General features: G+C 44.4%; 1 protein-coding gene across 1 annotated transcript in view; it reads left to right on the top strand.

The window, feature by feature from the left end:
- Window positions 1-27,579, top strand: part of LOC698300 (supervillin-like) — a 46,438-nt gene that overhangs the window by 4,075 nt on the left and 14,784 nt on the right. Inside the window, 6 exon segments of the mRNA XM_077946160.1 lie at window positions 4,759-4,885; window positions 17,118-17,265; window positions 21,427-21,516; window positions 21,603-21,722; window positions 23,334-23,511; window positions 25,740-25,912. Coding sequence (XP_077802286.1) covers window positions 4,759-4,885; window positions 17,118-17,265; window positions 21,427-21,516; window positions 21,603-21,722; window positions 23,334-23,511; window positions 25,740-25,912 — 836 coding nt within the window.

The following is a 27,579-nucleotide window of genomic DNA, read 5'->3' on the forward strand; positions in this document are numbered from 1 at the left end:
GAAAATGTTTGCTGCTCAAGGAAATCTACCAAAAAGTTATTTTGCGGTTTTCATCTTTTCTGACATTGTGAATGTCAAATCTGAACCATAACCAGCGTAAAACATAGGATGCACTCGACTTTTCTCACTGGATTAGTAAAATTGTTGTTTTATAACTGTCTAAATTATTTGTGTTTCAATGATTCTTGTTTGGGAACTTCTTTGAGAAACATTGTGAATTAAATAATTCTTAAGTTATTTAGGGATAAAACCTTTGCTATTGCTTAAAGAGTACGTTAGGCCTTTAGAAATCTGATCTGCACCATGTCAGAAACAGTGGCATCTGGGCTTTCTTATTTGGCGAAGAAAAATATTGGAAAATAATAAAAGAGCCTTTATTTCACTTCGGGAAATTGGCGGCGTGTAAGAACTTAGTGGAACTCCCTGAACTGTCGCAGAATCCACCTCACGCCTCTGTGGAGTTCTGTTCCAGTCCTGCCTGCCGGTCCCCGCCCCAACCATCCACCCTTCCCCATCCCATCCAGCCAGAGGCTGTCTCCCTGTCTCCAAACTCCCGGTTCTTACCTTGTAGCTGGGAGATTTCAGCCACTACAGGGCCCCAGATTTATGTAGGAATAAAAATAGAGATGCAGTTCCCCTTTGCTCTCTTTCTTTTCTTTTTTCTCTTCTTTTTCTAGGCAGAATCTTGTTCTGTTACCCAGACTGGAGTGCAGTGGTGTGATCATAGCTCACTGCAGCCTCAGTCTCCTGGGACTCAAATGGTCCTCCTGCTTCAGCCTCCCAAGTAGCTGGGACTACAGGCGTGCACCACCACACTCAGCTGATTTCTTATTTTCATTTTTTTGTAAAGACAGGGTTTTGCTCTGTGGCCCGGGCTGGTCTCCACCTCCTGGCCTCAAGCGATCTTCCCACCTCAGCCTCCCAAGGTGCTGGGATTACAGGTGTGAGCCACCACACCCAGCCCTCCTTTTCTGATGTTTGATTGTCTCCCACTTAAAAGACACTTTAGTTCGTTCGTGTCTCCAACTTGTGAACCAGCCAAGACCAAGATCTAATATAAGTATTTATGTATGCTGTTCAGCCTTATCTGAGATCTATGGGGTGCCTATAATTCTCTAAAATGAAGGGAGAATTCTAAAAAAGAGAGAGAAAAAACACACTTTATTTAATATTAGGGGCACATGGTTGTCGTGTCTCCTGTTTGACCCAGCCCTGACTGCTCTGAGTCTGAAGTCCTTGTTCTCACCAAGCAGGGCTCTCAGGCCAGCATTCCCTGCTGGAATAGTGTGAGGTATGGAAGAAGAGGCACCGTTTCCCTGGGTGGCCTGGCAGGCACCTGTCATGGTGGCCCTGGACCAGGCATTGGGTGAGCGGGCCAGTGTTGTTCCACTCCCTGGATTTACACAGCCCCAGGCCAAGCCGCTGCCCAGGCTCCCGGCATCACAGTCCTGCAAACAGCACTTCAGCTTGGCAGTTGTCAGAAGCGCTGACAGTTGTTTGAATTGCACCAGCAGGAATTTATGTCCTGTGTAGACCCAGACGTCGGCTCCTCGACCCTCTCAGAGCCTGGAAGTCTGCGGTGAGCCGGAGGGCTGTGAGCTCACAGGAGGAAGGAACACATTTGGGAAGATCTCCCTCCCTCCTCAGCATGGTGGACACCAATGAGGAAATCAAAAGGGACAGGAAGAACCCACTCAAGCTTTAGTGCGTGTTATTTACGAGTTGTTCATCATGTGCTCCATAGGCTGGAGGCGAGGGCTGGCTCCAAGTGTCATGGGGGCTCCATGGAAGCACAGTTTCTTCCAGGTTATTCTGGTTACTCTATAGTCTTCGGAAGACCCTAAAGGTAACTCTGCCAGCACATGTAGAAGCAAAACTTTAGGGTTTTGGAATGGAGAAATTCTTTGGAGACCTTCCCATGGTGGGAGAAACCTTATAAGAAACCTTATAAGAAAGGAAAAACCTTGTAAGAATCCTATGCCATTCCTAAAACGGTGTGACAAAAATGTGTCTGGTCAGCTAATGTTCTACCGCAGTGAAACAAGCACAGGCAGGCAAGGGTTGCAGTCACGTCTCTCTGCCCACTAACATCCAGTGTGACCTCAGCCAATGGAATTCTTGACCCGGATGTTCCCATGTTCCTCGTCTGTGGGAATGGGGATAACAGTTCCCTGTGTCTCGGGTCACCGTGCAGATCGCAGAGTATAAAGTGGATGAGGCGGTGATCTCAGATGCCACAGCTTGTGTTTTTCCAAGTCAGTTTTAGATGCCACAAAGCAACCACCAGGGAAACCGTCCTATGACACAGGTGCTGGTGTCCTTGCCCTAGACTTTTGAGAGCTTCTTTTTCAGAAGGTCTTCAAAGACCAGAGCTCATGACTTCTAATAAACTCAGGAAGATGAATTTGATTGTTTTTAAATTCATCATTTGGATCCAACCTGATTAACAAGGTGGATGGTCAAGAGGAGTAGCTGCTGGCCTGAGTCGAAGGTGAAGTGAGGGAAGCTGGTTCTGGGGCCAGTTTGCAAGGAGAATATCAGTGAGATGAGTGCCTGGCTCCACGAGATGATGAACTGGAAGGACTTCTTCCTTCTCATTTGGGTATTAAAGTGCTGGCATGCTTACTTTTTGAAAGTCTCGTTTATTGATGCTTTGAAAGCTCAAGCACAGCATGCAAATACCAATTTCTTTTAATGATTCCATTTTGTGAGATTATTTTATTAGAATAAAACTGACTCATTCAAAATAATTGGAGAAAAGATGAATCATAGTCATTATATAGTATGAAATGATGCGGATTAAAACTCTTGAAGGAATTTGGACTTTGTGTCCAAGCCCACGAACTAGCTCTTGTAGCGTGCAGGGTGTTGTTCAACCTTTGAGAATTATAGGAGTTAGGACTAAATGAGACCTTGACCAAAGGGATCTGCATGAGATTGGTAAGGCAGCCTTACCACAGTTCTAGAGAACGGGCATGTGAGATCGTATCTGCTGCCACTTAGGAGAAAGAGGAAAACAGAAAGGAAGGGAGGAGAAGGAAGAGATTGAGGAAGGGGGCAGGTCCAGAGTTCAAAACTCCTGCCTCCTTTGGGGAATTCCTTTCTTCACAGCTTACTTCCCATTATTTGACTGAGTGAATAGACAAGTATAGATGTAATTGTGTACACATATGTAGACGTCACTGGATTCTTAAATACAAAAAATTTGTTTTCTTTTTAACTTAACAAAACATTTGTCATAGGATATATCTCATCCCATCTCCAAAACATATATTTAATGGGAATCGGGAAGCTTGGAAGAAAGACCCTTAGAGATCATCTGGTCCAGTTCCTGATGTGGCAGATGCGGGAGGGAGAGCTGAGGTACTCAAAGGGAGTTAGTGGCCAAATTGGGACAAGAGCTGATGTGCTGCTTTAAAATACACTGTTGTCTAGACGTGGTGTCTCACGCCTGTAATCCCAGCAGTTTGGAAGGCTGAGGCGGGTGGATCGCTTGAGGCCAGGAGTTCGAAACCAGCCTAGGCAACAGAGCAAGACCCTGTCTCTACCAAATGGAAGTTTTAAAAATTAACCAGGCATAGTGATGCACACCTGTCGTCCTAGCCACTATGGAGGCCGAGATGGGAGAGTCACGTGAGCCCAGGAATTCGAGGCTGCGCTGAGCCATGATTATGCCACTGTACTCCAGCCTTGGTGACAAAGTAAGACCCCATCTCTAAAACAAATTTATAAAAATAAAAAATACAACATTTATGGATTATGCATTAGTGATATTGAGAAGACCTGGCCCATCAGGTCCAGCACAGAGGGGAAGGGATCTAGTTATTTGGTTTTTTCCCTACTCTTTAAATTGTTTGAACAGCAGCTCAAATGAGTTTAATGATCATCATCTTTTTTTTACCTTTTATCTTTCCCATGTTTGTTTGTCCAGTGCAAGTGCCTAAGATTTCTTCATTCATGGCAATACAGTTAGCTGAAACAGCCTCATGTTTGTGAAAAATAACCTCTCAAGATTCCAATATTCAAGCAAATTCCTAGCCATGCCATTGTTGAACTAAAGCGAGTTAGGTAACAACCTCAGTTAATTAGATTCTTTTTTTGTATATGCCTTTCCTGTGAGGAAAGTTGAAGTGATAATTTTTTAAAAATGGGTTGGTAGAAAATAGTTTCTGTTTAAAGAAGACTGATTAGAAAGACCAAATTCATTTGTAGGAAAAGAACAGGGCTTAGAATACCTGAGGAGAAGCAGTCATAAACACATCAAATTTTACCTCTAATTGAAAGGGATGATATTAAGAGACTGTAAGTGCCTCATAGCTTTAGGTTTTTAAGCCCACGTCTGCATTATTTTCTGCAAGTAGGAACTAAGATACAGCTTTAGTCCTTTCATGTTATTTCACCAAGTGAACAGAAGGCGTCACTAGAAGACATTTTTTCTCTGAGGACGGTTCTCTTGATCTCAGCCCAAGGGCAAGGGAAAACGTTCCTTGGCTGGGATGACGGTGCATCTTTTATCTAGCAAGTCACATTTCGGCTCTGTGTTTCAATCAACTGTAAAATCTTCGGGGCCATCTTAGAAAAGGGACTTTATTATTTTTCCAGACATGCTATTTTCAGAATAAATGAAATTCAAAATGTTAAAATGAGGTGGCTGTGGTTGTGTCTTGGCCAAAGCATTCTCACTTACCTAGATTATGGTTCCATCATAAGGAAGAGTTTGGTGCTGAACTCTTTGTGGCTGGCATGTTCTCCTCCTAGATTGGCACTGTTGAAGAAAAGTGGAGAGGAAGATTGGAGAAACAGACTCAGCAGGAGGCAGGAGGGCGGCAAGGCTCCGGCCAGCAGCCTGCACACTCAGGAAGCAGGGCAGTCCCTCATCAAGAAGGTAACGTTCCTCCTGTTAGGAAAAGCCTTCAGACGAACACCACTCTTGGAAGTGCATCAAAGAGACAAGCATGTGCCACCTAATTCCTTCTCTGTGAAGCATTTGTGCCTTTTTGCCCTTAGGGTACACGTTGAGAGCCTGTCACAGAGCAGCTAAAATTGGGTGAAAGGCTGTGCCTGGAGATGTTTTAGAACTGGGATCAGCAACACATGCACACTGTGTCAGAAACAAGTGACTGAATTTTAAAGTGTGTACTTTTTCTTCAGTTTAAAAACCTTCTTAAATGAAGTCTGGCTTTAGAATGTTATTAAAGCCTTTATAATGAAAAAAAATTGAACATCTTTAAGTTGCATATAAAATATGGACTTGATTTTCCTACGTAGATATTTTAAACCTAAGTATAAAAAGTAAGGACTTAATTGTGGTTTATGAGTATTTAGTTCATCATTTAAGCGTGTTTCATGAGTGACTATGCCTTTTATTGATAATGTACAGTAATATATGTTACAAGTTGAAACAAAATTAGGTAATGCATGGTGATCAATACTAGCAAGCATTTCATATGCGAAAATATTGATGGATTGTTAAATTACAGATGTGATGATGACCAACTTTTGACCAGGTAGTGCACGCTTTCAAACCTGATGGTGACTGATTTGCTGGCTGGCCCTGCAATTGCAAATGCACCTTCTGGCTGGAGGCGAAATGATGCACCGGTGGCGCACTCCCTGCTCACTTTCTAGGATCAGAAGTCTTCAAGCAGAAAAGAAAAAGAATGCTTTCAACCAGATGATCCCCAGGCCCCTTCTAGCTCTAAAATGAGTTAAGCATCTGTGGAAGGGAGAGATGATGAGTGTGACTTTCATGCATTAAGAAACTTACATAAATATGAGATGTGCCCATAGAAGGGTGAGTCAGGAGCTCTGACACTATTTCATCCGATACTTCTGTGTCTTCTTAGGTTACACTGGAATGGCAATTTGAATTCTCTTCTTTGAGACATATGTGGTGTTAAAGATAATATAACTAAAGAATTTAACCCTCGGCCTTTTGTAAATTCTCAAATATAACTAGATGTTTAGAAAGTATACCAACATGCACATATTTTTCATACACCGTGTCAAATTCAGGTTTCAAAAATGAGATCCTGAAGTGAAAGAAAATTCATCTGTCAAATATTGTATCCCCACTACCCACAAACTTTATTTAAAAGAATCTTGAAATCATTGCTCCAAAAACAACTTTAACACATTCCTCATTCCAAGCAGCGCCTAGCCCCTTGTCCATCATTTTGGAAGGTGCAGAGACTCCCCGGCCCATCAGGAACTGGGAGTCCCAGAGAGCCGGTGGAAATTTAAATGAAGCCAAAAAGCACAAAGCAGGAGAGGTTCCTGGTGAATAGTGAAATAGGTGCGTTACCCCCGTAGAAGAACGTAGAAGAACGTAGAAGAACGGAGGATCACCTTAGGTGTGGAAGCCAGAAGGCTTTGAGTGGAGGATGAGATCCGAACCGCCTGAGGCTGGCTAAGGTTTTTAGAAGGCAAGAGAGGCCAGTTGGCTGCAGTTGCCCTTGGGGTAGAAAACCCAGTGACCTGAAGCCCCGGGGCTTCCAAGCAGGATGAGGCTAGAATGGGAAATGCCGCCTCTGGGCACGTGGAGGCTGCTGTTCCTGCAGCAGCGGTGAACTTTCCCACTCTTCCTCAGTGGCCTGCTTCCCTTTGGCTGGAGGCAATAAGCTCTTTGAAGTTAAAATAAGCCAATCTGTCTTAGGCCCTTGTAGCCCACATTGGGCAATCTCAGGTTCTGTTGAGGTCAGGTGTTTCTCATTCCTTCCCAACGGCTGGCACTGTTTTCAGTCACCCCCTGGCTGTGCTCAAATGCGGTGGGTGAGGCGCCTTAAACCTGGTCTGTCTTAAGGGAGTCCCCCAATAGCTGAAGAGGCTTGACATGCCCAGTGCTTGTGGGGTGTCTGAATGCTGCCTTGGAGAAGGACAGACAGTCATGACACGTGGGGCCTGAACAGGGGCGCTTGCTGCACGGAGTAGCTCTAGCCTTGCTGATGGAGAGGTACCCAGGAGAGCAGGTGCCGGAACCTTCCATCTTTAGCACCAAGGGCAGAAAGGAGCCGGTGTTACAGTTACGCCCTTCGTCATGCCCTTCACAGTTCCTGCGTTCCTTTTATATGCTGAGAGCCTGCTGCCGTGAGTGTGCAGTCTGTGGAAATGTAGAAGAGGCAGGAAAGAAATGGGACTCTAGAAGTTCCTTCCATTGTTCCTATGAAAATACATGCAGCATGGAAGTCAGCACTGTCCTATAAAAATATATAATGTGTGCCACATAGGTGATTTTGAAATTTTCCAGAGTCACATTTAAAAATATACTAAAGGATGCCATGAAAAATCTATAACTGTTTTGTCTCTGTCAACGGATTGGTCCAAAAAGAAAACATATTTGAGGTGCTCTAGCCAGCATCTCATTTTTGGTCTTTTTTTTTTTTTGAGGTGGAGTCTCGCTCTGTCTCCCAGGCTGGTGTGCAGTGGTGCAGCCTCGGCTCACTGCAACATCCACCTCCCTGATTTAAGCAATTCTCCTGTCTCAGCCTCCTGAGTACCTGGGACTACAGGGGCCTGCCACCATGCTCGGCTAATTTTTTATTTTTATTTTTAGTAGAGACAGGGTTTCACCATGTTGACCAGAATGGTCTCAATCTCCTGACCTCATGATCCACCCGCCTTGACCTCCCAAAGTGCTGAGATTACAGGCGTGAGCCACTGTGCCCGGCCCATTTTGGGTCTTTTATGTTAAGGTTTATATTGGGGCTGGGTGCAGTGGCTCACGCTGTAATCCCAGTACTGTGGGAAGCCAAGGTGGGAGGAATGCTTGAGCCCAGGAGTTTGAGACTAGCCTGGGCAACATGGTGAAACCTGGTCTGTACCAAAAAATGCAAAAAGTTTCCAGGTGTGGTGGTGCACACCTGTCATCCCAGCTACTTGGGAGGCTGAAGTGGGAGGATTGCTTGAGTCTGGGAGGTTGAGGGTGCAGTGAGCCATGATCACACCAGTGCACTCCAGCCTGGGCAACAAAGCGAGAAGAAAAGAAAGGAAGGGAGAGAAGGGGAGGGAAGGGAAACTCATTTCACCAGAGAGAGAAAAACGAAATGAAGCAAAGTCTCAAAGAAGTGGTTTGGCAGGAGTCTCTGTTACAACTAACTTTGGGTTATGTATTTATTTTCACCAAATAGTTATTTTCAATTCCAACACCATTTCAGCTTGTTCGGCATTAAGACATACACGGTGACCCCCCATCTTTTGTGAAGATAGTCATCCAGCAAATCAGACCTTTTCCAAGAAGCAAAAACCCTTCATAGACTTGGCCATTAAAACCCTGTGTCTGTTTCTGAATTCCAGATGGGAACTGGATATCCTACTGTGTTTCAGTAGCTGTGAGGTCAGTGCACCCAGCTCAGATCTATGACAGCCCCAGAACAAGTGCCTGAAATTTCAAGAAAACTGAATCTGGCACATTTATATTCTCTGTGTCTGCTGCCATTGAAATTCCAGATCGCAATTCAGGAGAATTTAAAAGTCACTTTAAAGTGCGAGGATGGGAGGGAGAGAAAGGCTGGTGGAACGCCCTCTAAACTCCAGATGCTCATTCTACAGTCAGGGAATGAGTTGGCCTGAGGTTCACATCACTGCATTGTGTGAGCACGTGCATGCTGCTGTTTGAACCCAGGCACGAAATACTCGAAGGCGATTGCGACACCCTGATGAGGCTCTTCTCTTCCAATACTCTGCAATGTTCCCTGTTTGTTTTAACCTGTAGGAAGAAGGAGGAGTTGCGGATGATATTGCCATTTCTAATCTGCTTTGGGTAAGCCTGACTCTAACACAGGTGTCCTCTAGATGGTGGCCAGTATTACACCTCGCGTGGGTGTACACTTCTGATCCTGGGTGGTTCCTTTGTGCACCCTCCCTGGTGCTTTTCTTATCTCCAGACCAGATGCAGCCTTTGCCCGGAGTGGAGAGCTGAGCCCATGCCCTTAAACTATTTTTTAAATCATGTAATGAAAATACTTTTAAGAAGATATTTTCTGTTAAATGTTAAAACTGTCAATGAAAGTGATGGTTCCTCTCTCTGTAACTGACAATCTTCTATAAATTAACTCATTTAATTACTGCACAAAGCTGACTCAGGTATATTTACCGCGCTTGTGTGGATTTATTTTAGCATCAGCATTCAAGGGAGGACTCTCTTGAAAAGAGAACTGAAATTGCAATGAGTCAATTAACATTCTGTTAGAAAAAATCATTGTTTTGTCTCTCCCTCCCCCATGTCCCTGCCTGGCCCTGCTCTGATATATCCTCTCTTTTCACCTTAAATCCTCTTGCTTTGCTCTGTAGGAACCTGTATATGCTTCTACTTATTCTCCTGCTATTCCTGCTGCCCATAAATACCTGTCTTTTGTGTCGATTAATTGGGTGGGGAAAAGCCACTCATGTTAAGCCTCACTGCAATTTCTGAGCAGCAGGGGAAGAACTTCTGTTTAATTTGGGGAATAATTTCTTTGCTACATTTCACTGTGAAAGAGGGGGATGTGTGTGTTTCAGTACTATTGTGTGTGTGTCCATGAGAATGTGCGTGCATCTATAAGAGAATGTCTGTGTGTGTATCATTGATAGTGTGTGTTTGTGAGAGTGTATCTATGAGAGTGTGTCTGTATGAGTGTGTGTGTCTATGAAAGTGTGTGTGTATCTATGAGTGTGTTTCTGAGTGTGTATCTGTGAGAGAGTGTGTCTGTGTCTGTGAGAGTGTGTGTGTGTCCATGAGATTGTGTGTGTATCTATGAATATGTGTGCTGAGTGTGTATCTATGAGAGTGTGTGTATGAGTGTGTGTGTGTCTATGAGAGTGTGTCTGTGTCTGTAAATGTGTGCACAGGTGTGTGTTTAATTGGTTCTTCATGTATTTAGGGTTAGTCACACACACACTGATCCTTGGCTCAGATTTTCAGGTGGACTTGGTGGCATTAATTCCCCTCAGTCATGAAACTGGTTTAAGGGGAGAGTGTCCCCTTTCAGCCTCCACGCTTGGATCCTGAGTCAGGAGCCCAGGAGAGGTGGCCGTGTTTTTCGCTCCGGCCCAGTGGGGAGGTTGTCCTGCTCAGTTCCTAGAGGAGGAGGATATGGTGGAGGTGGTTTGGGGTGTGGAGGGACAGGGAGGAAGACTCAGCGAGGGGAGGCCCCTCCAGTGACCCTAATAAAGAACCAGAAGGAGCAGGTTCCAATGGCCCTATTAAAACTAGAGACCACGGACCCCCTGTCCCTTCCCTCCATCCTAGCTGTACTCACTCTGAACCCCACCCTGGAGGGGAGACCCGGCCTGGCTGAGCCACTCTGTAGGTGAATAACATGAGAAATGTGAACAGTTGTTTTTTTATTTCCCCATGGAATGTCCTTGGTGTCAAAACAGCTCCGCTTTTCCAGGAATGCCAGGCTCCCATCTCCTCTCTGCAGGGCTTTGCCCCGTCACTTCCCTCTAGGGCCTCTTTCCCCTCCCTCTAGGGCCTCTGTCCCCTCCCTCTAGGGCCTCTGTCCCCTCCCTCTCAGGGACTCTGTCCCCTCTCTCGCAGTGTCTCTGTCCTCTCGCTGTATAAACAATCGGCAATTATAAACAAAGTAATATAAACATCCATGTGCAGGCTTTTGTTTGGACATAAGTTTTCAACTCATTTGAGTATCAAGGAGCATGATTGCTTTATCACATGGTAAGAGTATGTGAGTTCTGTGAGAAACCTCCAAACTGTCTTCCAAAGCGGCTGCACCATTTTGCATTTCCATCAGCAATGAATGGAGTTCCTGTTGCTTCATATCCTTGTCAGCATCTAGTGTTGTCAGTGCTTGGGTTTTTGCCATCCTAATTGATGTGTAATAGTGTCACGTTGTTTTAATTTGCAAATCCCTAATAATGGGATTTGCAAATTAGATATTCAGCATATTTCCATATGCTTATTTTCTATCTATATATCTTCTTTGGTGAGGTATCTATTTAGATGTTTTTCCTATTTGTTAATCTGGTTGTTTTCCCAGGGTTGAGTTTTTGTTTTTTTGTTTTTTTTTTTTTTGAGACGCAGTCTGGCTCTGCCGCCCAGGCTGGAGTGCAGTGGCCAGATCTCAGCTCACTGCAAGCTCCACCTCCCGGGTTCACACCATTCTCCTGCCTCAGCTTCCCGAGTAGCTGGGACTACAGGCACCCACCACCTCGCCTGGCAATTTTTTTGTATTTTTTAGTAGAGACAGGGTTTCACCGTGTTAGCCAGGATGGTCTCGATCTCCAGTGATCCGCCCGTCTCGGCCTCCCAAAGTGCTGGGATTACAGGCTTGAGCCACCGCCCCCGGCCCCATGGTTGAGTTTTAAGAGTTACTTAAATATTTTGGGTAACAGTCCTTTGTCAGACATGTCTTTTGCAAATATTTTCTCCCATTTGTAGTTTGTCTTCTCATTCTTTTAACAGTGTCTTTTACAGAAGTTTTTAATTTCAGTGAAGTCCAGCTTGTTAGTTATTTCTTTCTAAGATATTGCCTTTGGTGTTACATCTAAAAACTAATCATCAAACCCAAAATAATATAAATATTCTCCTATGTTATCTTCTAGGAGTGTTACAGTTTTGAATTTTACAGTTAGGTCTTTGTGATCCAGTTTGAGTTAATTTTTGTGAATGGTGGAAGATTTGTATCTAGATTTTTTTTTTCACATGTGGATGTCTAGTTATTCCAGCACTCATTTGTTGAAAATAGTATCTTTTCTTCATTCTATTGCTTTTGCTCCTTGTCAAAGATCAGTCGACTATATTACATGAATCGATTATTGAGCACTCTATTTCATTGATCCATTTGTCTATCCTTTTACTAGTACCACACAGTCTTGATTACTGAGGCTTTATAGTAAGTCTTGAAGTTGACTGGTGTTGGTCCTCCAACTGTTTTTTTTTTTTTGATGTGGAGTCTCGCACTGTCTCCCAGGCTGGAGTGCCGTGGCACGATCTCAGCTCACCTCAAGCTCCGCCTCCCGGGTTCACGCCATTCTCCTGCCTCAGCCTCCCGAGTAGCTGGGATTACAGGCTCCCGCCACCACGCCCGGCTAATTTTTTGTATTTTTAATAGAGACGGGGTTTCACCATGTTAGCCACGATGGTCTCGATCTCCCGACCTCATGACCCACCCGCCTCGGCCTCCCAAAGTACTGGGATTACAGGCGTGAGTCACCGCGCCCGGCCCCTCCAACTTTTTTCTTCCCCTTCAGTGTTGTGTTGGCTATTCTGGCTCTTTTGACTCTCCACGTAAACTTTATGATCAGTTTGTCAATATGTTCAAAATACTTTGCAGGGACTTTGGAATTGCATTGCATTTATAGATCGAGTTGGGAAAAACTGACATCTTGACAAAATTGAGTCTTCTTATCCACGAACATGGAATGTATCTCCATATATTGTTAAGTTTAAGGGAAAATAACATTTGCCAAATACATTTATGTTTCATCACTTCAAAATTAAAATTTCAAAAAATTCTATATTTTTCTTCTGACCAGTTTTTCCCAGCCGAATGTAACTATTTTACATACCAAGTATGTAGCACTAGCTCATCTGTGTTCTCAGAGGTCAAGTCACTCCTTTTCTTCCCTCCAGCAATACTGGTGTCTTAATATTTAACAATACAAGGGTTCAGAGAAGAAAACAGAGCATTTACACAGCACACAGGCTCTGTCTAAATGGACTGTTTGTCTCTGTGTCAGGCTTCAGCCTGAATTCTCTTCTTTCTCACATGCCTCAGGACTGTACCAGAATAAGATTTCACTTTATTCCCTTCTTTTCATCTTAGGAGCTGGTAGATGGTGACAGGACTGGAAAACAGTTACTTCGAGATCTGAGCCTAGACCCGTGATCTTCATCTTTTGTTCAGGCTACTTGAGGCTGTATGCAATGATGAGGGACTGAAATTTCTCTTAAGGAAGGTGCAAAGCTAAATTTCTTTCACAGTGTGTAGAAATCGAAATGATGCTAGCGTTTTTGAAAACTGAAAAGTACAACTTTATTACATTGACCATTTTTCTATTGCTTAATAAGTGCTCTTATAATTTCTTCCTTTACAGTTTAGTTTAACTAGATGTGAATAAGATAAAAATTTAAAAACCAGATCATAGTATTTTCTTCCCATGAAGCTCTCCGGTTGTGGAGTTTTACCCTGAAATCTATCCTAATCCTTATAATACGTCTTAGTTCTACCCTCTCTTGTTGGATCACATCCCTGTGTGAGAAACATTAAGGGAGATTTGCTATGATTTCTCAGTCGATGTATAAAGAGAGAAGCAAACCCATCAGCAACATCACACAACCTAAAAGCATTCATGTTAATTCAGTCTTTGCATAGTTTCCAGCTGTGACCTACCAAGTCTCTGACCATCTTTGAAAGAAGACGGTCCTTTCTACCTGTTTCACTACCTTCTACACACACACACACACGTGCATACACATACACAAATACTCATTTTCTCCTCCACCCTCTCTCTCTGCCTCTCCCACCACATTCATGGGATCTATCTTTGAAAGGATAAAGGACAGATGGGGTAGAGATTTCTGTTCAGATTCTTCGCCTATTCTCTTACTATTCCAGTCAACACTCAACGTGTATCAGCTAAACCTGGGAAATGATACAGTACTTATTACTGTACATATGTCCTTCTCTAAACAAGGAAAGAAAAAATTAGAAGGAAAAAAACAAGACAATAATGAAGAAGCTAAAAAAAGCAAATGGACAAAGATATCCATCTTCTTTGTTTTCACATTTTGAGTTCTAAAATAGAAGAGCAAAGAATTTTTATTAAATTCTTTGGAGTATAAACAACCTATATTATTTACCTCTTTATAGAGCCATGTAAAGTCAGACAGCAGGAATTGGGGAGCTGTAAGCCAACCCTACTAAGTAGCAATGTTAAGTAGAAATGTTTAGAGAAACAAAAATGCTTATGTTTAATACTATCATTTCGCAGAGAGTGAAAATTATTTCTTCTTGACCTATATCTGGCAAAGAAATTGAAGCTTTCAATTTTAAAATGGTCATATCGGCCCAGGGTTCATATCCATCATGTACATGAAGGGCTCTGGGGGAATCCCAGTGCTTTGAAAAACAAAATTGTTGACTCAAGGCTACCATCTTTCTGAGTCACCATCCACACCCACTACCCCACCCTGGACTGTCAAGATGCCTCAGAGAATTCACCACAGAGTTGACTAAGTGAATAGTGAATCACCATCATGATGGCTGGACCTTTGGAGACGCCAACTTTCTTGGCACTTGGTATGTTTCTTGGAAATATTTGAAGCCAAGTGTCATCTTGGTTTGATTAAAATTCACTCCTGAAACTTCATTTTCAAAGAAAACATATTCTCTTTGTTGAATTTTGATGAGGTCTTTTGGGCAAGTGAACCTCATCGTTTATTTAAAAAGGATACATGATTCAGAGAGTTACTTGGAATTAGGGGTTTCTCGCCAATCATGAGCAGAAAAGTTAGGATTTTTTCAAAAAAATTAGTAAATCTTAATTGTGATAAAATGTTAAACTTATAGAAACATTTCCATTCTAGACAGAGCACTTTCATACCCTCCACCAGAACCACTCATCGTTGACATTGGCCCCTTCCTTCACTCTCCCTCCCTTCCTCTCTCCACTCCTCATCCCACTTTCTTTCTTTTTTTTTTTTTTTTTTTTTGAGACGGAGTCTCGCTCTGTCGCCCAGGCTGGAGTGCAGTGGCCGGATCTCAGCTCACTGCAAGCTCCGCCTCCTGGGTTTGTGCCATTCTCCTGCCTCAGCCTCCCGAGTAGCTGGGACTACAGGCGCCCGCCACCTCGCACGGCTAGTTTTTTTTTTTGTATTTTTTTTAGTAGAGATGGGGTTTCACCGCGTTAGCCAGGATGGTCTCGATCTCCTGACCTCATGATCCGCCCGTCTCGGCCTCCCAAAGTGCTGGGATTACAGGCTTGAGCCACCGCGCCGGGCCCTCATCCCACTTTCTTGCCTTCTCTTCCCCCATCTCATTTTTCCCACCCCAACCATATGCCAGTAGTTTGGAAACATTGTGCTCCTCTACCATTCAAGATTTGAGTGTGTATTTCCTAAAGTCAAAGATATTTTCTGCCATAACTACAATATGGTGATCAACATGAGGAAGTTAATGTTGATACAATATTTATCTGATCCACATCTGTCTTAAATTGTGTCAATTTCCTCCAATAATGCCCTTTGTAGCCCCCACCCCATCTAGGATTCAAGCCAGGATCATTGGTTGTCATATCTCTTTAAGAAAAGGTTTTTAACCCAATTTAAATTGGCAGGGACCTCAAAATCCCTTCTGGCTATGAGGGTTTTATAAAAGAATCCTGTGAAAGAAAGATTCGTCACTTAGATGGTGGAGAAGTCCACGTTCATAGCTTAAACCAAATCTTCCCAGTGCAGACCTGGTTTTGTGCTGCTGGAAATGAAGGGAAGGTGCCTTTCCTCTGTCAACCCCCATCATTCCAGGGCGTTAAAAAAATGAACTGTCCCCATCTCCGCTCTCTTCCTGTCTCTCCTGAATCAGGAAGTTCTCTCTCTTAAGGGAAGTGGTTTGCTATAGTGAGGAGGAAAGGGATTGGGGGAGAGAATCTACGGGGTGGGCTTCACTCGGGGCTCTCCGAGTCCTCCCCTGTGTCAGCGTGAGACCTTAGGATCACAACGATCCACGGAAAATGCCAAGGAAAATGCCTTAGAAAGGCAGACCAGCTGGGAGACCTGCTAGAAGATGTTGAGTAGTGCTCAGAAGCAGTTTGAAAGCAGATGTCCTAGGAGCCTTCTGGGGGACCTGCTAGAAGAAGGTGTGGAGTGCTCAGATGTAGTTTGACGCTAGTGCAGATGCACTAGCAGCAATGGCCTTCCTCCAGTCTGAAAGACGGGGAAAGTGAGAAGCCAAAGCCAGGAGGCCATCTTCAGCCCCCAGAGCCCTTTCCAGAGGCGACCTGCAGGTGACAGCCAGGGACATGGCTTCTTCTCTAGAGGGGGCACCTTTCCACTCTTCCTTCCTTGGCATTAGCTCCATAGCCCCTGTGCTTCTCCCCTGCTCTCCACCCAGCCCTGTGCCTCACCATAGTCAGGGGTCTTGTGGTGCAAGGAGGGATGGCTTGAAGGCAGAGGGAAAGCAAACTCTGCCGGCCAGCGTTTGAGGACCTCCTGCCCTGATATCGCCCGCGACCGCCACCTACACTCTTCTCCCCAGTACACATCACTCAGTGGCGTAAGCCCTGTCCTCTGCCTCCATCCCTGCTCCTCTCCCTCCCTCCTCAGCCCCATCTCCCCATCCCAGGCCTGTCCTGAGCCCCTTCTCCTTTCCTGATGTCCTCTGAGTCCTCTGTAGCTTCTTCCCCTTCCCCTCCTGCCACATCCCCAACCGCAAGTCTAATGAGCATCACCAAAGGCTTGGAAATGGAAGAAGCAGATATCTCCAGAGACTTTCCAGTCAGAAACTGTTGAAAGCATTTTCAGTAGAATGTTATCGTGCATGTAGGTTACGTCTACAGCATAGTTCATCTTCAGCGTCAGATCTCTCACAGCTTAAAGCCACTTCCGTGGGCTCTCCTGGTTGCCTACCTGCCCGCAGAACATCAGTGACTGCAGGAAAAAGCAAACAGAGCCCCAGCAAACTTTCCCCTGCCCCTTATTCCTAACCAGCCTCCCTCCTTCTAACTGGGCAAGTTCCTTGCTTGCTCATGTGGATAAAGTTTTCTAGATCAATCATGTTCTTTGTGAGTATATAGGGATAAAAATCTCCCAGTTAACAGAGTTTAACTAGATGGGTTAAGACAGAGAAACTTTAAAATCCTGTAGAGTCCAGGGCATGAAAACAATCTATTTTGAACTCTTTGTGTTTGCAAAGGATTTTTTTGGTGCTCCAGTGCCCCAAACCGGTAAGTCACAGGACAAAGGTGTTCATCTAAAGTTTCAGTATCGCCAGTGGTTATCTCCGACCCAACCTGGATGTAAGGAAGCCGAGCCCATTTCAGATAGAACATTTTTGAACATCTTTGGACAATATACTTACTCCTCTTTGTCTACCTGCTTTTTTCACTCATGAAATGCTGCAGGCTGAGATCCACACCGCTGTCATTTCTCTCTCCTGTTTTCTGTTCTGTACATTTATGAACAGCGGGTCACAGAAAGTCGAGAGAGCCAGATGACGATTGAGGAAAGGAAGCAGCTCATCACTGTGAGAGAGGAGGCCTGGAAGACGAGAGGCAGAGGAGCGGCCAACGATTCCACCCAGTTCACTGTGGCCGGCAGGATGCTGAAGAAAGGTCAACGTGTGTGTGTGCCTATGTATGTGTGCCTATGTATGTGTGTGGTGTGTGCACAATGCACACCTGTGAGCACACTCACCCATGGAGGGCATGGTGGTACATGATAACTCAATTTAAAAGAAGAAACCATGGTCTCTTTAATTTTTTTATTTAAAAAAAATTTTTTTTTGAGAGATCGGGTCTTGCCCTGTTGCCTAGGCTGGAGTGTAGTGGCTCAATAATGGCTCACTGCAGCCTCAAACTCATGGGCTCAGTCTTCCCACCTCAAACGCAAACTCAAACTCAATCTTCCCACCTCACCCTCTCTAGTTGCTGGGACTATAGGTGTGCAACACCATGCCTGGCTTTTTAAAACTTTTTTTTTTTTTTTGAGATGGAATCTCACTCTGTCGCCCAGGCTGGAGTGCAGTGGCGTGATCACAGCTTACTGCAAACTCCGCCTCCTGGGTTCAAACAATTCTCGGCCTCAGTCTCCTGAGTAGCTGGGATGCCCGCCTCCATACCCGGCTAATTTTTGTATTTTTAGTAGACGAGATTTCACCATCCTGGCCAGGGTGGTCTTGAACTCCTGACCTCGTGATCCACTCACCTCGGCTTCCCAAAGTGCTGGGATTACAGGCGTGAGCCACCGCGCCTGGCCTTTAAAACTTTTTATGTAGAAATGGGGTGTCACTGTGTTACCCAGGCTGGTCTCAAACTCCTGGGCTCAAGTGATCCTTCCGCCTCAGTCTCCCAAGTAGCTGGGATTACAGGCATGAGACACCATGCTCAGCCTTCTTTAAAAGTTTTAAACTTACTGACGTTCTGTACATGTCTTTTGGGTAGGTTCTGTGAGATAGTCCTACTGAGTATCTTTTCTTCATAAATAATGTCATCTTCAATGTAAATGCATTTTCAATTTGTCACTATCTCAAAACTTACCCCTTTGGAATTGAGTGCAATTGTAGGTTTCAAAAGCAATTCAGATCTGCTAGCAAATATTGGTCCTTTCCCAGAATTACTTTTAAATCATTTCCATTTCCTTGTGACCCAGCAACCACATACCCTAAGTCAGCCTTTCCCAGTAAAGAAGTTTATCCCCTCTTCCTTTTAGGTTAATTCCTAGGTCCTTCTCCATGAAATCTGATTTCTCTGACTGACCAAGCCAATTCCGTATATGCTTTAATAAGTGTCTAAAAGGTGTGCTCAGTTCCAAGGCAGTGGGGCGTCCCTGCTGCAGTCCTCTGCTGCTGAGCTCTTGGAACTGATTTGATGCCTGTATTCAAACATGTATGAAACTGACTTACATATGAAATGCTTAGTAAAGTCACCTGAGAGCTTTGAGTCTTCATAGGAGTGTTTGGGGCTTTATTTACTATCCTGCAGGAAAATATTAAAATTTGGGGTCCCTTTGTCACCTATATGCACATACCATCATTTTCTAAGCTATTATTTAAAAGCAGATTTCCCAACTTAGTGGTAAACATTTTCACATTCACTTCATCTTAACATCTCGTCATCAGCTTTATAGGCTTAGCTTTCCTTTTTCTCAAAACCTTCAGAGAACCACACTTTCATGAATAGGACCTAATTCATTATAGGTACATAATAAATGTCTGCAGAAAGAAAGGAGGGGAAATCCCTGAATTGTAACTAACTCAAATCTTAGCAGGAAATCCCTTCCAGCAGATCTCTTCAACCTCATCTTGGAATTGTGAAAAGATAAGAAAAGATAGTTTACTCTCACATTAAATTATTTGCCAATTTTCTGCATCAGATCACAGAACTGGATAATCGTGTTTAAACTCCTTTAACATGAGCCCCAACCCTTCTTTAACAGAAGCACCTCCTTAGGCGCAGAGTGACTAAGTAGAACTGGAGCTGAGAACTTGAATTAGACCTCAGGTTTTCCAACTTCTAGCCCAGACTTTTATCTTGAAGACTTTCTGCTTTGGTTTCTTTTTTCCTCTTCCATCTTAAAAATCCTAATTTATTTGTAAGTGAGTTCTTACTACCAAATTCCACTGCCCTTGTCCGCATTGACATAAGAGGATATAGATTGGCTCTTATGCAGGTTTGGAGAAGGAACAGTTCCCATTTCTCTGTGAATGAGTTCGCTTTCATATTTTCCTGAATATATCAGGGAACTTGATTTAACAGGTGCTATATGGCTCACTCAGGAAATTATCTTCTTATGCTTTATAATTAATGAAAAAACTTTCTTATATTTCTAATATTTGCCATCACCTCCTGGGTTATATGTTTCACTTGAGTCATTACCTTTTTTTGATTTGTAGTGATAAGGCATCCGATTTACATTCACTGAAGAATAAAATAACCCCCTACACAACAGCCTGGGTTCCTACCTCCTGGGAACATCAGGCAACCAGGAGTGACCACTTCTCAGTGCGTTGCCAGGAGGCATCCGGGGCCTGACCTTCATTCTCTCACCCCAGAAACCTCTCTTCTCCTGCTAGTCTCCTTAGGACTTTCTCCCTTTTTTATATTCCTCAATTCTGTGTAACAGCACTCCACAAGGTTCCTGTGGTATTCTAGGTTTCTTCTGGAAGCCAAGTACTCCAGCCACACCTGGAGTAAGCGAGATGTGACAATGTTCCCGAAGAGAGTAGGTGACTGGTTGTTGTACCTAGAATTCATCGAAAAGAGCTACGGGGGATCTTTGTTTTAACGTTTTGTAATTTGCATCTCTATGCCCTGAGCCATTTATTGCCTAAGGATCCTTATCTCTAGCTGGGAGAAGAGCTCTTTTGGATCGTGCCACTGCCTGAACCGCCAGCAGGGGGAGCCATGGCAGCCGGGTTTGCCTGGCACCGGCCAGGACGGGGAGGGATTTCTCCGGTTGCTTTGGAAACCAACCTTCAGAGTCAGCCCTGTTTATTAGCTGCGGAGTTAACGGCTTCTGTGCTAAAGAACTCCTCTGATGTCTCTTAAGCATCCTTCTAGTGAGTGATGGTTTCCCTCCCCACCCTGTGATACCAGATTTTATTTATCTTTATCATCTTTCAATAAAGTTTACTTTCTCGTGGATATAAACCCTTTGCAGTTCTGGCAATTGAAACAAATTTTAAAACTTTTATTGACATCATCAACCAAATATATGTGCAAAATGAGAAGTACTTCTAGGATGTTACCTGCAACTTGAGTTTTAAACCATTTAATGGTATTTTTTATTAAATTTTTATGCTGTTATACTTCTCCCATTCACAGGAGGAAGGAACAGAATCATTCATTCATTTGGTTTTCCTTGTGATAGTGATTGGCATATTCTCTGGATGTTGTTCGTCCAGGGATGCATTGTCATCTAAGTGGCAATGTCATCTAAGGATTTCACATTTATTACAAATGAGTACAGAGAACATTCACATCTCATTTTGTTTTTTGTAAATGCACTAGTTTTCTTTCCAGTGCCTTCCACTTAGGTTAGGGAAGCGATACTCATCCTTCTCTTTACTAAGTTTTCTTCTTCCAGCTGGATACTTTCTCCATACCGGAATTCCTCCCTTTCCCTTTCGTATGTCTCTGACCATTTGCCCTTTTAAAGATTCCTCACCCTGCTTCTCAGTAAATATACGAGGAAAAGCATTTCCTGTTTCCACCCACATGGGAGATGGACAGGACCTTCCAACATGCACAGTCAGTCCAGACCTGCCCTGGTCTGTGGTTTCTTCTGAAAGGTTGGCCCTCCTTGGGTTACTGTCTGTGTAATGTCCCCAAGGCCACTGTCCCTCCCTCCCTTCAGCCTGGAGGAGAGCTCCAGTGCTGAGGGTCACTTGCTGGCGAGTGTGACACAGCTCATTCTGCAGATGGCACTAAAGCACTCTCAGCTGCCCCCGCCATCCCCAGAGGGCCTCAGAACTCACAGCTGCATTTGCTCAAGTTTACATGTCACGAATATGTTTTCCCACGTCTTCAGCATTCATTTTGGAATATCAGCTTGTCAGCCACTACGATCCTTGGAAATAATAAAATCCTGTCTACATTTGCAGTTGGTTGTCCCACAGTCGCTGTACCTATGAAGTGCGTGTGTGTGCGCCTGCATGTGTGTACATTCTTATATGTTGTGCCGTCTACCCTGGGACTCCTGGAGATCCATCAGGGTTCCGGACATTTCCAGAAGTGACCCTGAGATGCTCAGTAGCTCGTCTGTGTGTTCCGCAGGTTTGGCGTCACCCACTGCCATAACCCCAGTAGCCTCACCCATTTGCAGTAAAACAAGAGGCACCACACCCGTTTCCAAACCCCTGGAAGGTAAGTCGCCAAGGCCCCGGCCATGCCAAGCCTGATCAGAAGAGGCCTCAATGATGTGGTCTCACTGACAGTTTCTGCTCGCCTAGATATCGAAGCCAGACCAGATATGCAGTTAGAATCGGACCTGAAGTTGGACAGGCTGGAAACGGAATCGGACCTGAAGTTGGACAGGCTGGAAACCTTTCTGAGAAGGCTGAATAACAAAGGTACCTACCAGAAGCCAGAAGGTTTTGCTCTCAGAATCTCTAAATCCAAATTCTGATTGCTTTTCTTCCTCAGCTAAATTGTTTTCTTTCCATTATGGCTTTACTAAGTCATACTGTAATCATTATCTTTGTTGTTATCTTCAAAAAATGAAGTTTTGGTCAAGACTGATTAGACTATCAACCCCTGATTCACTTGATAATGTACTAAATTGGGGGCCCCAAAAACACATTTGCTCTTGAATCTAAACTCTTGGGATGCCATCCAATCGGAATTGTGAACTGAGTGATTTTGCTTATAACTCTGAAAGCAGATTATTATATGTCGGCCAAATCAACATGATCTTGGGCCTGGTGAACTTTAAATTGTATGTTATCAGTTTCCAATAAGCTAAAAGCTGACGTTATTTCTTATAATCACAAATGATTTCTAAAAGAAAATTATGGCAAATGAATATTGAAATAAATATTTCAATATAAAAGTCAATGAAATACACAAAATAAAAGCAATATGCAGAAATTGCCTTTTATCTCTTGATTAAAATGTCCAATCCAGGAAACTTACCAAATACTAGGCACTGGGAGCCCCTCCTATTGACAGTGACCACTAAAAGGTTGAAAATAATAAAACCACCACTGAACAGAAATATGAAAGTATAATATAATCACTAAACTAGCTAAGCAAGGAATACCAATCAGCAAAGCATTTATTACAAATGTGGAACAGTGATCTAGCCTTGGGTTAGCAAGCAATGGCCATTGCCAAATCCAGCTGCCCACCTGCTTTTGTTTTTTGTTGTTGTTTGTTTTGTTTGTTTTTTAGAGACAGTGTCTTGCTCTGCCACCCATGCTAGAGTTCAGTGGTCCATCATAGCTCACTGCAGCCTTGAACTCCTGGGCTCAAGCAATCCTCCCACCTCAGCCTCCTGAGTAGCTCCAACTATGGGTGTTCACCACCAAGCCTGGCTAATTTTTTTACTTTTTCTGTTTTTGTAGAGATGGGGTCCCACTATGCTGCTCAGGCTGGTCTTGAATTCCTGGGCTCAAGCAATTCCCCTACCTTGCTCTCCTGAAGTGCTGACACTATAAGCCTGAGCCACCATGCCCAAACCTGTTATTGTAAATAAAGTTTTATTGAGACACATTCATGCCAATGTGAGCTTTTGCATTATAACAGCAGAACTGAGTAGTTGCAACACAGGCCCCATGTCGCCCCTCCCCATGCAAAGCCTAAAATGTTTACTGGCTGGCCCTTTTCAGAAGAAGTTTGCTGACCCTTGATGTAGAATGAGGCCGAGGCTGGTTCATCCACCCTCAGCAGAAGCCAGTGCAGGTTCAGAAGCGTTCAGTGGGTGGGTGTGTGCAGTAAGGTCAGCCTCCCTCTCTCCCACCATGTTACTGCAGAAGATTTGTTCAGGTGGGAAGTCCTTACGTCAGAGATAGGTCAGAGATTAAGTAAGGGCCTGGGAAGCAACCACAGGACCCTGTATATCACAATCATGTTTCCTCCACTCGGGGAACTTAGGAGGAAATAGAATCTTCAAACTATTGTGAGGCATAATGGGAGTCCTTGTTTTTATAAAACTCTTACGTCATTTGCTTGTTTGTTGATAGTAAGCGGGATGCAAGAAACGGTGCTCACTGTCACTGGCAAGTCTGTGGAGGAGGTGATGAAGGCGGATGATGATGAAACCTTTGCCAGATCTTACCACAGCGTGGATTATAATACGCCCACAAGTCCTGTGGAGCTGGACGAGGACTTCAATGTCATTTTCAATCCTTATGCACCCAAGTGAGTTATTTGGGTCTGCGTCTTTCCTCCACTGAGAAGGGCTTCCTTCGCCTACACACAGCATATCCACCAGGCTCTTTCCCCATGTGACCTCCTTCTCCTTCTAACTCCATCACAGGGGCGTTAGTATTCTAGAGCCAGGGCACGCTGTTGCAGGAGCCAGGGGCACAAAGCCTCCCAGCAGATAGAACATGCAGACGGCAGACCAGATGTGCAGGCAGGCAGACCCGTGTGCCACAGGTGCTTGTCCTGTGCCATAAAGAAAGTGTCAATGGATTTTTCACATAACTTGAATACTGTTTTGCAGTTTTTAGGTTTACATCACTTAGCAGAGTTCAACGCCTGTCTTTCATTTGACATATTTAATTCTTACTCATAACTTTGCAAAATATTTGGATGAGATGGGCTCAAATTAGTACAGCTCACTAGAAAATCAGTAAGGCATGTTACTTAGCTTCCAATCATTTACAAAATCAATAGATCTGCGGGTTTTCTCAGTGATGACTAAGGGTTTCTCTTCCCACGGGAACATGACTAAACCAACTAGGAAAAGTGATTATAGTATTAGGAGTCCGTCAATCTCAAGTGCCAGAAAAACATCCCAATTCAAACCGACTTCAACCAAAAAGAAAAATGAGAGGGGTTTACTGGCTCACTGGCTGAACAGTGCGGAGGGGTTGACCAGCTCATTCGCTGAACAGTGCGGATGGGTTGACCGTCTCACTCGCTGAACAGTGCCGAGGGGTTGACCGGCTCACTCGCTGAAAAGTGTGGATGTGGCCTCGGGTTCTAGCGGCCCCTCAGAACACAGTCTGTCTTGGCTTTGGGCTGGCCGCACTCTCCGTCAGGCAGTGGCCTGGCGGCAGATGGACACCCCAGCTCTGGAGTCACAAGGCTGCCTCCCTGGCCAGCCCAGCACAGGTAGCTTCTCTTCCCAGTAGTCCCAGCAGAATTTCCAGGTTTGATTTTCTTGGCTTCAACTGGAGTCCCGTGTCCATCCCTAAACCAGTCACTGTGGCCAATGGGATGGAAGATGCCGACTGGCTAAAGGCGGGTCTCTGGGTCTCCTCTAGAGCCACGGTGGGGGCGCAGGGAAGTGGTTTCCCCAAAGGAAAATCCAGATGCTATTACAGAAGCAGAGGAGGACACGCTGGACAGGCTCCACCCACGGCAGTCCACCACGCCCATCGGGTCTTTCCTGCGAAATTGTCAGAGTGACAATCTCTTCCATTATCATATATTTAAACTGCTCTCGAGATATTTTTTGCATGTTTAAGTTTGTTCAATTTGTTTCAATTTGCATATTTTAATTTCCTACCTTAAAAAATGAACCCTTTGCCATTTTCCACCTCAAAATAGTATTTTGGGTATTTGCATACGTAGCTATTTAACCACTTCGCAATCTTCCACCCACCTAATGTCACTGTTTAAATAGTTGTATATCATAATTTAAACATGTATGTATGTTGACACACACATATGACACCATGGTATGTAAAGAGGCCTTTCGGGCACAGAGGCCCGCGCAGCTGGAGGTGGAGAGCGGCAGCGGGAGTCTGTTGGGAGATGCTTCGCTCGGTCTGCTCACCTCCCCGGGTCTGGTTTTCCACCCCAGAGTTGTGAGAATGTGGGGTGGTCACAGATGGTTGCGGGCCCATTTTATTTCAGATATTCTTCCCAAAAGTGGTTTTTTTCAGAGGGAGGCAGTGAGTTGAGTGGAAGTTAGTCGTGGAGAGACAGTAAGGGGACGGAAAGCTATTGCACAGGGAGAAAGTTTAGTCGGAGCGAAGAGGATTACATCAATGAGCCGTGGTCTGCAAATTCCCTAGGGGCTTGCGGGAGACAGACAAGTAGACATGGGTGTATGATTCCAAAGAGAGAATTAGGACACGTGCATGGGCGCCGTAAGGAGAGGGAAGAGCTTCCTAACTCCCAGAGCTGTCTAGCAGAGCCATGAGCCGCCCGGAAGTACTCCACACCCTTCCAGGCAGAGACCAAGGGGCATGAGTGAGTAGGGGCGTCCGGGCGTGGCTGAGATTTGAACTCAGTAGGCTTGCATCCCTCTTCCATCTCCAAGATTCTGCGACTCCATGTCAGGGGAGTGGCGGTGGGAGGAGGAGTTGCAAGACTCATAACAAAATCAGGAAATACCCTGTGGAGTCCAAGACCCACAGGTCATCCAGGGGCGGTGTCGCAGACTGGGACCACGGCTCTGCTTCCATCCGCAGATTGACGTCTTCTGTGGCCGAGCACAAGCGGGCAGGTAGGCCCAAGCGCCGGGTTCAGGCTTCCAAAAATCCCCTGAAAATGCTGGCGGCAAGAGAAGATCTCCTTCAGGAATACACCGAGCAGAGATTAAACGTCGCCTTCATGGAGTCAAAGCGGATGAAAGTAGAAAAGAGTGAGTATTTGAACCCCCACCCTGCTTCTGTGCTTGGGAATGGTTTTTTCCGAAGATTTACTCATTGCTTGGTTTTCTGCCTTGTGAAGGCCAATAATGGTGCTCAGAAGACCCTCATGAAGTAAAAAGGAGTAAGTTTGCACGTACATGTGCACGCTTACCTAGACTTTAAAGATTTTTCATGGAAATTCTCACAGTGTGTATCACCTGTTCAACTGGTTAATTCAGATTATCCTGGGGTTTGGTTTTTGTTTTTGTTTTTAAGAGACTGGGGTCTCATCCTGTTTCCCAGGCTCATCTCAAACTCGCTGGCCTCAAACAATCCTCCCACCTTGATCTCCCAGAGTGCTGGGATTACCTGCACGAGCCACCGTGCCTGGTTACAAATTATCCTGTTTTGTTGAGTTTTCTTTCTGGAGGTTAGAAGAGATGGATATTTCTGAGTATGGTAATTCAGCCATTTTCAGCTCTGTAGATCCTGAACACAACCATTCTTCATTTAATCTTATTCAAGAGCAAGTCATTTGATCTCTTACAGTAAAACACCTCAAATCACTGCGGTTTCTAATCCTAGATTTTTTTTTTTTTTTTTTTTTTTGAGACAGAGTCTTGCTCTGTTGCCTAGGCTGGAGTGCAGTGGTGCCATCTCGGCTCTCTGCAACCTCTGCCTCCCAGGTTCAAGCAATTCTCCTGCCTCAGCCTCCCGAGTAGCTGGGACTACAGGCGCACGCCACCTCGCCCAGCTAATTTTTGTATTTTTAGTAGAGTTGGGGTTTCGCTATGTTGGCCAGGATGGTCTCGATCTCTTGACCTCGTGATCCAGCTGTCTCGGCCTCCCAAAGTGCTGGGATTACAGGGGTGAGCCACCATGCCCAGCCTCTAATCCTAGATTTTTATATTATTAACTAACACATATGCCAGTGCTTTTCAAATTGTTCTTGGTAGGACCCTGAGCTTCTCAGAATTGGGATGTGGGCTGGAGGGAGCTGGCTGGGGGCAATGAATGGAGGCGAGGAGATGGGCTTCAGGCTCTCACTCCCGCTGTAGGCTGAGCCACACTGTTCTCATCTGCCCATTAATGTGGGGTTCCATCATTCTGAAACAGTGATTTTCTTGGTTTGAGGTGATAGCATGCATAATCTTGATTTGTGGAATAATCTTGCTATAATTTTCGTTTTCCCATAACATAAACCTATTTCCTCATGTTTTTCTTAGAAATGTAGTATTTAGATGAAGTGGTTGAGTCTTTTCATTATAACTAGTTTACTAAGAAAGTATATTTCAGGCTGGGTGTGGTGGCTCACACCTGTAATGCCAGCACTTCAAGAGGCAGAGGCAGGAGGATCACTTGAGCCCGGGAAGTCAAGGCTGTAGTAAGCTGTAATCACAGCACTGCACTCCAGGCTGGTGACAGAGTCAGATTCTTTCTTAAAAAAAAAAAAAAAAAAAAAAGCATATTTAAAAATCACAACACCACAATTAATTGACAAATATTGTCATATTTCTCCAAACATAATCCCAGTAAAAAATGTTCTGAATATCTCTCCAGCATATACATTTTTAAAAACAATAAGTTGGAGAAATAAAGATTTGTTAGCACAAATCTTACATGCATTTCCTGTGCTTGCAGTTTTGGGGGGCTCAGGGGTTGGATTAGTGATGACTGA

Source organism: Macaca mulatta, chromosome 9 (genome assembly GCF_049350105.2).
Source record: "Macaca mulatta isolate MMU2019108-1 chromosome 9, T2T-MMU8v2.0, whole genome shotgun sequence".
Lineage (NCBI taxonomy): Eukaryota > Metazoa > Chordata > Mammalia > Primates > Cercopithecidae > Macaca > Macaca mulatta.